This window comes from Macrosteles quadrilineatus, unplaced genomic scaffold, assembly GCF_028750875.1.
Source record: "Macrosteles quadrilineatus isolate MER2022 unplaced genomic scaffold, UCM_ALF_1.0 Scaffold_5__1_contigs__length_97177068, whole genome shotgun sequence".
NCBI lineage: Eukaryota > Metazoa > Arthropoda > Insecta > Hemiptera > Cicadellidae > Macrosteles > Macrosteles quadrilineatus.
The window spans coordinates 63,826,433-63,839,832 of record NW_026542598.1 but is presented as its reverse complement, the minus strand read 5'-3'; the positions used below and the strand labels follow the sequence as shown (position 1 = coordinate 63,839,832).

At 34.2% G+C, this 13,400-nt stretch overlaps 1 protein-coding gene across 1 annotated transcript in view; it reads right to left on the bottom strand.

The window, feature by feature from the left end:
* Nucleotides 1–3,869: 3,869 nt before the first annotated feature.
* LOC128994755 (uncharacterized) overlaps nucleotides 3,870–13,400 on the bottom strand; it is a 36,671-nt gene continuing 27,140 nt past the window's right edge. The window contains exons 7-12 of the mRNA XM_054419519.1: nucleotides 11,348–11,497; nucleotides 10,298–10,487; nucleotides 9,234–9,485; nucleotides 8,306–8,429; nucleotides 6,932–7,030; nucleotides 3,870–5,664 (exon numbers count right to left, since the gene is read on the bottom strand). Of these exons, the coding sequence (XP_054275494.1) occupies nucleotides 5,630–5,664; nucleotides 6,932–7,030; nucleotides 8,306–8,429; nucleotides 9,234–9,485; nucleotides 10,298–10,487; nucleotides 11,348–11,497 (850 nt within the window). The 3' untranslated portion in view covers nucleotides 3,870–5,629. The remainder of the gene's footprint in view (nucleotides 5,665–6,931; nucleotides 7,031–8,305; nucleotides 8,430–9,233; nucleotides 9,486–10,297; nucleotides 10,488–11,347; nucleotides 11,498–13,400) is intronic.

Sequence of the window (13,400 nt, the reverse complement as noted above, 5' to 3'; positions counted from 1 at the left end):
TACTACAGTACTATTTTTCAAAATCGTTCGGTGATTTCAGACATCAATTCAGTGGATATATCCACTCAAAACTTATACTCGAAAATGTTGGGGTAAACAATACTTTATCCATGTACTAACTAATATGGGGAGAAATTAAAAATAAGTTGTCAAAGATTTGCTATACCCTCCTGAATAAACTCGTACCGTACCAAGCATACGGACGGTACGTGCAAATGAGTAAACAAAACGCGGTATCGCGCGCGCAGCAGTAGCCTACTACATCAGGAGCAATGACCTACATCGCATTCACACAGCTGCGCCGCCGCCCGCTGCCGAGTACATCGCGAGCGCGGGCAATCGTTCACTCCGCATCGCCGAGTCTAGTCCAACAGTTTAGTCTAGTCTAGTCCGCCGCTAAGCTCAGTCCAGTCCAGTTCGCAGCAACTGCAGCGCGCCAGGCGACGGTTCCATGAACTTCGTGGTGACGGTGCTGCGATCTAAGTAGAGGGGTCAGTACTACGTGCATCCACCGTGCACAACACAGTACATTGTAGAAATTTCCTGTTCACGCGTCCTCCCGCATAGTCTTCAATCTAGTAGTGTTATATAGTCAATGATATAGCTCACAATAAGTCATTCCATTTGTTTTAATTGTTAAACAAGATTGTGTATTCGACAGAAATCAGTAATTAATTAACTATTCATCGACTATTTAGATCAGCACAATCTGTCGGTAGCTCACCTCAACTACGACTATTTTGCTTAAAAAAAATGCTACAAATTTTAACATGGGGAAAGAATGCCCAGTTGTATTAATAGTCAAAGCTAACAGGTTACAAAAACAGGAATCAAAAACCGTTTGGGGCCAGTTTCTCACACTTTTGTAGTAGTTTTTGAGAACTCAACCTATCAAATAGATCTTTCAAAGTAAGGTGTACACTGTAAGTTGGTAAAGTTTGATTCAATATTACAAATTTTAAAAACAAGTAATGATTTGGAAAAATGATAAACTATTAGAGAGTTATACTTAATATAAAGGGTTTACAGAATACAAACAATTTAAAAAGCTACAAAAACTTTTATTCACAAAATAAATAGTTTGGAATGAAGAACTAACCTAAAGATCCATAGAAAACAGATGAAAAGCCTATAATAGTAAAAAACCCAAGGCACTTAGAATGAATGTGTAATTCAACAATTTATAAACTCAACACAGTAAGTTATTAGCCTAACAATAAAAAGTTAATACTAGGCCTACTCAATTTTACAATCTTGTTGAAAATGGTATACAAACCATTAAAAACTAAGTATTTTAGAAATTAGTTAACCAAATTTTACTAAAACTTAATTATTAATTACATATTGCTTATCAAACTGACCTAGAGTTGCATGGGAAATAGTTTTCATAGCAGTGAATCATAAAAATAGGCACTATGGGTTTTTTAGAATGTTGAAACACAACAAAATATTTGTTTACAACTACAACCTTAAAAAATATCTTAACAGCATATCTCCCATTAGGTCTGTTAAAATAAATTTATACATCAAGGATTGTTTATTACTTATGCCAGTCATTTAAAGAATGTTGTTATTAACAAATAATGCAAAAATATTACGCAAACATAAATATGTGTTGAGGGAATAACTTTAAAGTAGTTAACAAGTACTTTAACAACAGAGAAAACTACAATTACAATAACGCTATAAAATATCCAAGAGATAACAAATACAAGAACAAAAAACATATTTAACTTACTGTATAACAAACAACACAAAAAGGACTCAACTACAAGTAGTAGTAATAGTAAGGCTACTTTGGCACTACACTGTTGGTGTTATACACAAATATTGATCATCCAATTTCAGTAGTTTGTAACTGAAAATCTGGCATTTAATTTTATGTTTACATGTATCCACACTTACTAACTTTGAGTTATGGGATAATACTTTTATTTAAAAAGTAAATAGTATTGAAAGAGTGCTAATTTTTGATCCATAGTTGTCAAAAAAATTGTTTTGCCAAAGATGGAATTTTTACAGAAACTTTATGCTCTTAATGCCTCGATAAATAGCTAAATGAATTGAGTAATAGTATGTATAGATCAAAAATGTTTCCCTGAACTGGTCAAGGCTATATAGCATGTGTGTATTAGTAATTAAATTGCATGTAAAAAAGAACTGTGACAGTTTTTTCCATGAAAGTTTAGTAAACCTCTAACCATTCATCATTTAAGAGTTAAACCATTTACAAAGCTGCTATCAGCTTCTACATTGGAGGATTGACCGTTCATAGTTTCAGTGAGAAAGTAAAAAGCAAGACAATTCTAAAGCTACCCTTTTTTTACAATATTTGACATTTAACTTACAATATATACAAAAAAAATTCATCCAACAACCTACACTAGAAAGTAGTATTGTACCCATTAGTATCCGTATACTTTTGGTTACTAGAATAATAAATAAAAATACCACTTCCTCAATGGAAAAATAAATGTTCTTTCTTTTAAGGGTATCGTAATAGTTGAAATAAACGAAACAATTTACTATAAAACACTCTCTTGTGTGTGCAGTTACGATTGGTTATTTCTTTAAGCGGCTAAAATATAAATTTCTTGATATTTCCAAAAGTAAAACATTGGGGTAGTTTCATTTTTTATTTGTTGTATGTTCATTTGTGCTATTTTAGTTAAGGTGAAAGCTATCACAGCTACTAAAACTAATTCAGTATAATAATGTTTTAACGAAACAATCCATATCAGAGTAGTAAAACTTAATATTTTTAAGTTACATTAAACCCAATTAAAATGAAAAAAATAACTGAACTAAGCAAACTACCCTGTGAATATATCAATTTAATTTAACCAACATTAAACACTAACCATAGTTCCTTTCTCACACAAATATATGCCAAAGAATCAAGTATAATCATTGAAGTGTTCCTGTGCGAGTAGAATGGAGGTGTTGTAAAACCATGTAACTTGTTAAGGTTGTCGCTTTTGAGTTAGTAAGTGTACTTGTTTTGAAGTCGGATTAAGGGATGGTCTTAAACATCGGGTAAATATGTTTCTTATACAAATATTGATGTTAATAAGAACTATTGAATATAAAAAAAAATATTTCCTGTGTGACTGAGAGCGTGTGGGGCTGAAAAATAGTTAGGGTTGGACAAGGCCCGGCATCAGTACCTAAGGACGGCAATTCCCGCCACTGAAGTGACTTCACCAATTTCAACCAAAATCGACACCGAGACATCAAGATTAATCATTTTTGATTCCCTGACATCATTATCACATTATAATTTTTTTGCATTTTAGGGTCACAATACCTACACTCATAATTATTAGCACTGAATGTCTTAGAGTGAAAATTTAAAAACGTACGTTTTCAGGAAAAGCACTTTGCAAATTCTTTTCCCCTTTTTTCAAAACTTTTATTATTATTTTTATTTCATTAACATTTGAAGTTTCATAAAATGTCCATGGTAACGCAATATCTTTGGTAGTTTCTTTTTAAAAGAGCATTTTTAGTGGAAAAACACAAAATCCTGTCACGACCATAACGGACGTTTAAATGAATATTAAAAATAGTTAATATTATTTTTATAACAATGTTTTGTTATAAACTTATTTACTTTTATGACCATTATACAATAAAAAGGTCACTGAGCTTTTGGTATATTTGGTCTTTCTAAAAAAAAATAAAAAAACTCAAAAAATTGAAAAAAGCCAATAAAATCTTTTTAAGTTTGTATAACTCCGAAAAAACTTACCTGAGACCCGAAAAATCGTTATGTTTGTATAGAGGTGTGCTTCTTTTGTTTATAAAACATTGAAATATGACGATATTTTAATTTTTGAAATTTTTTTGATAGAAATCATAAACGTGATGGTCAGGGACAAGCGATACGGTCGTGAATTGTCTGGAATAATCTAAATCTTTCTAAACAATCCTTCAATTATCCTGTTAGTTATAATAAAAATATGTGTTTCAATTGAACTAAACTGTTTAATTTACAATTATATTAAAGTTATTGTCACGACCAAACACACTATAATCCATAAGGCTGGATTGGTCGTGAAAAAACCCGCGATGGTCGTGAAACTTTGGTCGTGAAATTACGTGTTATTTGGCTCTGTTCTGGCGGTAGCCCTGCACCTCATGTTCGAGGATACAAAGTGAACTTCTAGGTTAGTCTAGCAATTGAAATATCTTATAAACAAAAATTAACACCATGTCTACTTCATCGAATTACTACGTACGGTCATGGACACACCAAAATTACAAAAAACACAATCTTTCCTTTATTAATCTTGTAATTCCTCATTTCAACTAGAAACGACTGGCACTACAATCCTGACATACACCCCGAACTAGTCTCTAAAACCATCTGAGTCCATCGACGCCAGGCTTGCCACTGTCATGCTCCAAAGTTGAAAATTTTTCCCAAATGGTCGTGACGCCAAATCGAGGGACAGACTTATTTTGACATGGTAGTCAGTTTTTAATGACAATAAAATTATAATATGTTCCTTTTTTGTAAGTTTAATAACCATTGATGACATAAAAATATGGCTTTATATATTTCGGCATGAATAATTAGTCTAAAAACAGCGTGAAAATTGGAAAATGCACCCTAGGGACACGTCATGGTCGTGAATTTCGAGACTTTAAAAATACGAAAAAAATACCTAGAACCTATTTAAAACCAAATAAATGTGTGTAACAGGTTGCCCCCGTCCCAAAAAATATTAAAACACATAATAATAAACTACAAATCCAGTATCTACGAAGAAAAAGGCCAGGGACATGAAAACGTACGTTTTTAAATTTTCACTCCTTAAGAGAAGATTGAAATTAAGAGTATAATTACGTTTATGAATTTAAAATTGTTTTTATAGGCTAACTTTTTAAATTTTAATAAGTATAGTATACACTACAACTTGGAACCTTGGTAAGCCCATGTCCATCAACTTAGGAGCATAATGTACAGATACAATTGAATTACAAACGCTTACTTAAGTGAACCCTAAGTGACTTCTTGGTCATGGAAGTTTGCTACAACTTACAAAATAAATTTAAATGCACACATTTTTATGATCAAGGGGACTGACAAAAATTTACAAAACAAATGTACCCTAGAAGAAAAAAAATTAAAAACCTTATAGGCCACCTTATGTTTACCCTGAAATCACAATGAATATACACTTTTTCTAAAAATAAATGCTTATTTTTGGAATATGGAGGTTTGAGATCATGAAAAACAATGTTGATTTAGATAAGAATAAAATTAGGAATAATGGTTAGGCTATTGACAATCTCGAGTATCGGTTAGTTTGTAGCCTATAATAAAATAGGAAACTATAGTTATGGTTTAAGTATTTAAATTACTTGTGTTGTATTGAAAATTCTTTGCAAATCTTAAAAAATGGCACTGATAACTATAATGTATTGTTGTAACAATAAAAAAATGATCCCTTAGTTACCCTTATTTCTATTGGAAAAGAATAAAATTAAACTTACGATAAAATATCATATTATCAAAGATCTATTGTTCCTCTACAAACTTCTCAAGCAGGTGGATTTGTTGGAATGTGTTTTTACAAAAGTGACTAGATGACAAGGTTTCCAGCTGTCAGACGCTTGAAGACTACGAAGAGTTGGTCCATTCTTTGAACCGATCGCCTGCAACAAGGAGGATACACAGGTAAATGAAGAATTTAACATTTATCGTATTTCTTGTTGACAGCAGAAAAAGATTTTATTATTTCACTTTATTATAATTGTTTTCCTTTCCTACTAAACTCACACTCAAACAAAGTATTTGTCAGTCTCTTATAGAGTGTGTAATGTATTTATTACTTTTGGTGCAAAAACCTAAACTTCTTATGTCAGTTAGAAGGAGCATAAACAAAATCCTTATTAGATTTATTCTGGAAACATGGAATAGTCTGGACAGACAAACATGTTAATGAAGGCCAACAATCAGAGATTATCACAGCTAAACTATCAGAAAATATCCACTGAGCATATTGCATTATAAAGTTTGTTGACTAGATGAAACTAATCATACCGATTAAAATTTCAAAAATATATTTTATAATCACACACACACACACACACACATACAAGTTTTAAAACTGCACCAATTTCTTATAAATTGCACAAGGAGGTCATATAAAACTAAAACTGCATAACTACAACTAACTCTACTACAAATCAAATGTAAAATTCCAATCACTTTAGTAGTTATTACATGATAAGATTATGACTAACTTGGGAGCTAATAAACTAAAATGTTTTTGGCGTGTTTTGACTACTGTATTTTATGTTGCTCGAAGTCAAGCAATTGCAAAGTATTACCGGAGTTATTTAATAACGAATAACAGTCATAATTTACGATGAGTTTAAAAGAGCCCACTCAAAGATAATGCAACTAATGGAAATATTCACTACGTACACAACTGTTCTATATAGTCAACATTTCATGTAAATATTGTATCATTTTTCAAAAAGCTGAATCTTGTTTTTTAGCGTTTTTTAACAAATGTTTTCCACTCATAGCCACATTAGATTGTCCATGTTTACCTTCGTCATTGATAATATAGCCTTCATGGTACTACCATAATTACAAAAACCTTACTTTGATGTATTATTGTCTATGGTCTATATAATCATAGTTTTCTTAACATTCTTTTCACTAAAATCACAAATAACGTCTGAAAAGTCAAATGAGTTTCACCAATTCATACTGAACCTAAAATCTAGAATTAATATTATTTTTTCACTTTGGTTTTGCAATAACTATATGTAGGCTATTTGAATTTTAAATCTATGACCCATTGTAAAATATTCTTCAATACCATAAACAAACAAAAATTAAACATAACTAGGGCCCTGTGACTAGGGTTGCACCAGCCCCACCCTTAAGGGGGCCATGGTTATTACTCACCAAAGCTCTTTACGGTCTTGTTAATGTTTGCTCTGTAGCCTTTGGAAGACATAGCTTGCTGTTGTGTCAGATGTTCTACACATCTCTGTTCAAACAAACCTACCAACATGGTTCATTGTTAGACAAGCATTTACTAAAGTAGTTCTGGGCTTGCACAAGACTACTACTGCTATTGATTCAGTTGAACCCTTATCATAGCTATGAACCAGATTTAAAATACCGCAATGTATGTAAACCTCAAGAATACAGCTGTCAGCTTAAGCTACCAACTGAGTCTTCTTTATTTCAGTGTCAGCATTCCATCATTGTACCTGTAAATACTATACAGGCTGTTTTTTTTTAACTTGCTTCTTTATTAATGTAAAAACTGCAATAGATAGAAATATGCAGTTTGTGGGCATCATCTATTGACGTAGAAGCCACAATTCAATTGTGAATTCAACGTTAAGTTCCCATTCACCACCTTTCTCCCCCCAACACCTTCAACCTACCTTCAACTAAACATTTTTAAATTACAAGGTACTCTTTTTGACATAGCCTATTAGGGCATGAAAAAAAGAAATGATTGCCACAAACTAGATAGATGTTTCTACGTCAATCCTATCAAAAGTTATGGGAGTTCAAAATTTAAATTTTTCCCCACTTTTTTTTACAAAAACACGTTTTTTTTATATCTAAAGCTCAAAAACGTTAAGAGCTAGCAAAGATTTGAAAGAATTTTCATAGTCAGGAATTAAATTTTCTACAAAAAACACAAGCATTTTCCGAAAATCGCACTCCTTCACCACCAAAAAACGCCCTACTTCTAAAATTTGTAAAATTTCTCAGATTTTTTACGTGTTTTTTATTGAACAAGCATGCCAGCTACCTTTAAATAAAGGTTGTTTAAAAAAGGGTTGGTGCAACAAAAGCTATGAGAGCATGGCATAGTACTTCTAACTATCCTACACAGATTTTCTTTCACCCTTGAATATATCTTTGGGGCACGACATACAGTCTCGTGGTACAGAAGGGAATGTTGGAATCTTTAGAAGTATTTCGGCATTGTAAATAAGTTAAGGGGTTTTAATCAAGGGTGTAACAGACTAAAAAAAACATAGGTACCCTTAGTGCTTGCATACGGTACGTTATTCAATGTGTGCGAGGAGGGATATAACTTTTCCCATCCCTTTGACACCTTTTATTTTCAGTGGCTGTGCAATAATTCACTAATGAAAAAGAAAATCTATACCCAGCAAGATTTCTGTTGAGAATTTACACGTGACATCAAAAATCACAGTTGCAATTTTTTCATATTCGGCTTATGTTTTTAATTTCATCATATCGTATTAACTGAGGGCAATAACTAACAGATGCTAAATTGAAGAGACTCACCATAGGGTTCAACGGAGCGATCTAATCGAGATTCTATGAAAGCCGTGAACATGGTCGTTTCAGTGAACCAATCAAGGAAGCTCTGGACAGTGCTTGACGACACACTCTTGACAAATGCCTCCCTCTGTAAACAGTGCATTTTACCAGTCAGTCAAGTAAACTAGCCAATCATCTGACTGAGTTGTGAATAAACAATATGCTCACCATAAAAGCAAAATAATCCATTGCGTTATGAGTACTTAGATAGGATTGCATTAATGCTTGCTTGGAACAAAATAAAGTTTTGGGATTCGGGTGTAAGTCTGCTTCATCTGTGAGTATTCAACAATGCAATTATTTGGTGATTGGAAATGCATAGGAAGAAGGAATGGGTACACAACAACTTACCCCCCCCCCCTCCAAAAAAAGAGAGTTCCAGGAAGTTTAAAGCCGTTATCGTGGTTTTCACGTTTTCAACTGCCTAGAATTGTTCTTTTGGGTAAGTTAGTAATGTATTCATTCTTTATTTTTTATTTCTTTATTGTATTCCTACGCCTTTTTTTATAAATAAAAAATAAAAACAAACCTTAGTGATTAGAAAGTGATGTGTTGGCAAGACTGAGTTAGACAGTTCAATAAAGGTCAGTTTTGTAAAAGTCAATATACTAATGTCTTCTGAAGAAGATCCTTGAAGAGGCACCAATTTGTGTGCTGTCAACGGCCTGGAACCCTTCAAGTGTATAAAGATATGTATAAATTCCTTCTTTCTTCACACATTTAAGCCCTTTTTTGTCCTAGGATGCTAGGCACGAGCCCGGGATTGTTTTACACATTACTTCAGGCTAGACCTAGGGGTTACAGCATTATCACATAGATAAAATCCATTGGTAATTTGGCAGGATTTTAGCCCAAGACCTCATGGTCAGAAATAACGCCAACTCAAACTAACCTGAAACTCGCGGTGGCCGTTGCCAGACGAGGTAATGATGTGATCCCTGTAGTGGCCGATGAGTTGTACAAACAGCGCAATGAGTGCTTCAGACGCGACCAGGTTGTGCGCAGGTGACAGCGGAGAGTTCTTGTCAGGTACGGCACACAACAGCGCTTCCCGCAGTCCACGGCTCAGCTTGGGTGGCAACACTGTACTCTCATCTCCACAACTCTGCAGTACCTTACTCTCGTCTACGTCAACCACCAACACCTGTGCGTTAAAAACATTGACGTTTTACATTTCCTATCTTCGATAGAAATACTAACTTTATACAAGTTGGTTCAATCCAATCCCAAGAGGGGTCGATTATGGACCAAATACCATTCTTGTCATTGGGCTGTTTAGCAAAATTTTGACATAAGATGACAGATAGTAACACGACGTGAGCTTGGACAGGTCACTCACAAAAGCGTGAAATCCCGATGGCGTAAAACAGAAAAACCATAATAAAAAGGTTAGTAATGGTTTATTTGTCATTCCAGTCCATAGTAGGTATCAGTGGGTTTATCATAGTTAAGGAGCTATTGCATCTTCCACAACAGAAAATTAAAAGATGAAGGTCATGTTTTTTTTGTGTAATCTGTAAGATATGAATGTTGGATGTCCGTACACTGTATGACGTTTTTATCTTCTGTTAAAACGGTATCTAATAACAAAATTATGAAACATACCTTTCTTTAAATGGATGTGTCTGTATACAATGTATAGTGATAATTATTATATTTGGGTTTTTTGTGTTATTTTTACTATGTTTGCTCTTTCGCTTAACTGAATTATCTTTTATATTTTTTGGTCTTCAGAGGATTAGGCATGTTAATTAAAGTAATTATTACTGAGTTGTTATCTCATCTTAAGTCAAAATCAAATTCCAAATTCCAGTCAATAGAGAACACAAAACTTATTTATTTAATATTTTTGAATAGGAAATTTCAGCAGGATTTTATTTCCATTTCAATAATTTTTAGCTTGCTCAATTATCAGAAAACATGCTTAATTATTCTGAGGAAACCCAACAAACTTACCTGATCAATCATAGAAAACACAACAGGATGTGGTGCATTAACATCTCTTTGCTTGAGTAACCCGACCACGTACGGTGTAGGTGCCTGGCAAACATCTAGCATGTTGTCTGGTACTATAGGAACCAATGTGTGCTGCCAATGGAACGGATACAGAGCAGCGCAAAGACCTTCGAAACACGTGGACAGCTTGCTGTATGTACACAAAAAACGTAAGTTACGAAAAAAGAAATTTACATTACGCAAGTTTAAAATATATTTGTTTAAAATAAAGATAAATTGAATGAGAACCCTACTACAGCATTGTCGTTACAGCTTATAATAAATTAATTACTTTTACAATGTGAGCAGACGGCAAGCAGCCTCGAAGTAAGCAAGAGTTGTTTGAATTATCAAAGGAATATTAAATATAAATAAATACATTCATAGTATTATTATGTATGTTGTTTCATTATATTCCTTTGTTCCTTTTTTTAAAGAATTTCCCATGGAATAAGCTATTACCGTACGTCTCATGGTAAGACCTGGGCCCGGGATCGATTTACTTTTTCGTTTTTAGGTCTCAAGAAACGGCTTAATATCTTTTTAACTAAACCAGGTATAAAATTCAAACCTTTCACATAAACTTATATGTATGAAAACTACTCTTTCCAAGCATACCATTTTTTCACCTTCACCAGGAGTAGGTACATAATCGTTAATGTAAGCATTGGTTGATATGCACTTCATTTTAAAGGGCTGGTCAAATGGAGTTCAGTGGAAATCCTACCAGACAAATGGAAATTTGCTTAGTCCGCAGGTCTGCTGTGGCGGGGGTATTTCTTTTTTGTTATTATAGTTTAGGCTATATGTGAACTAAATCATCGTCAAACATTATAAGTCAACCAATAAACATAATAAGAAACAGGGACACAATCAATTTGCAGAATAAATGGACTATAAATGAAACTGTAATAAAAGAAATTAGTTCTAGTTTAGAAGAACTAAACTTGTACATACTGGTTTTATAGATGCAAAATAATCAGTTAACATTGTTCAGGAAAGATAACACACCTGATAGAGTAGCTTAGCAGGATCACTTTACGCTCTAGAAGCAGAGTGGAGAAGAGCTGTATGAAGACAGAGTGGCGAACTAGGTTCAGCAATCTTGCGATGTCTGTTTCCTCTTGCCTAGGGTCCAGCTTCCTCGGTAGGATCTCAACTCTAAAACCACAAATAACATGTGAAACACTTAATTTTTTGCTGTGTTGTTTCCGGACCAACCAATTGACATGAAATGGTTCAAATACCTGGTTGTCGCCTTGTGGTCCAAGTTTGTCCTACTGGATTATGTGTATTTTCGGCGCGAACGCCATCATCAAATCCGTAAAAGAAGTAATAAGTAATCTTCCCTGAAGAGGTGAGTCAAAAGTTCACAGCACAAAAACACTGGTCAACCGTCATTTAACAGTTTTTCTTTATACGACGTGTGCAGGGGCAGGATATGGAGGCGCGCCAGACGTGTGTCGAGACTCAACTGAAGATCTGATCTTTGTCTTGATGACGTGGTGAGGCAGCATTGTTTGGGCTGTTGTTTAATTGTAAAATGGTTTCAAAAAGAATGTGGGATTGCAGGATGATTTTGTAACAGGTTATTTGTATCATTTTGGTGACTGCAAATTTCGAACTGTTCCATTGCAGTCATTGTGTGGTCTTTTTGGCCAATATGTAAAGGATTCAAGTTGTTTGTTTGTCTGTATAACTGTGTTATACTGTATACTGGTTAGTGGCACTAAATGGTTGGTAACATTTTGATTTTTGGAGGATGGTTTTCTTGGGAAGGTGTTCTTTGAATTTTTTAATAGAGGGCTTTTGCCAGTTTGTCCAAAGTAAAATTTATCTCAGTCATCACAAGTCATTTTATTTTATATACTCCTGTTTTTTGACAAACATCCTGTAGGCTACTGTATTTTTTACGGAAAGGAGATTTTGGAGTTTGTTCAATGCTTAGAAAGCTACAATTTTCCCATGTTTTTTAATTTGATTTTTAAGAGTATGGGAGAGTTTAATCCCCCCCTTTTGGATTAGGCTTTTTTATTTGTTTATCGATCAATTTATGAATAAGTTTAGGGCTGTATCCATTAGAGACGGTATTGTATTTTATTATGTTTATCTCTTTTTCATAATCATCAGAGTTTAGAGGGACTGTGAGCATTCTATTCAATTGAAACTATTGTACGCTGATATCTTGTGTTGGAAGGGGTAATAGGATGTTCATGAATGGGGATATCAGTTGCTGTAGGTTTCCTGTAGACGTTAAAATGTAATCTTATGGAGTTGGAGTGGAGGAGCTGAATGATTTCTTCATTAATTCTGTCCAACAGACTCGGGATGCAATTGGTACTCCACCAACCCCCGCTGTAAACCTCCTAGCCCAGCATCCTAGACCAACATGTTCTTTTAACATTGAACCTGTCTCTTGTGAGAAAGTGCTATCTGTTGTACATAAGATGAATAGCTCTAAAAGTAAGGATGTTTTTGATCTCTCTGCAATCTTAATTAAGAATGTGATTTATCATATTTTAGTTCCACTCACCTATTGTATCAATGGTTGTATCAAGGAGGGCGTTTTTCCAGATGTCCTAAAAACAGCCAGAGTAGTCCCTGTCCATAAAAAGGGGAACCATAATGTGCCTGAAAATTTTAGACCTGTATCTATTCTCCCTGTGTTTGGTAAGATTTTTGAAGGTATAATTAAGGATCAAATGTTACCTTATTTTGAAAGTAATGGACTGCTTGTGTCAGCCCAGTATGGTTTCAGATCAGGCCGTTCCACAATCGATGCAGTTGAAGTTCTGACTGGGGTTGTTTTAAAATCATTTGAGAGGGGAGGCTTTGCTGGGGCCACAATGTGTGACCTCAGCAAGGCTTTTGACACAGTGGACCACAAAATTTTGCTTGACAAACTCCATTTTTATGGAGTTAGGGGTAAGGGTTTGGACTTACTGGGATCATACTTGGGCGGGCGCAGACAGTTTGTCTCTGTAAATGGTCAGTCCTCTGTTGTCAAATCTTTAACTCATGGCGTCCCACAGGGGTCTGTCCTTGGGCCCTTGCTTTTCAACAT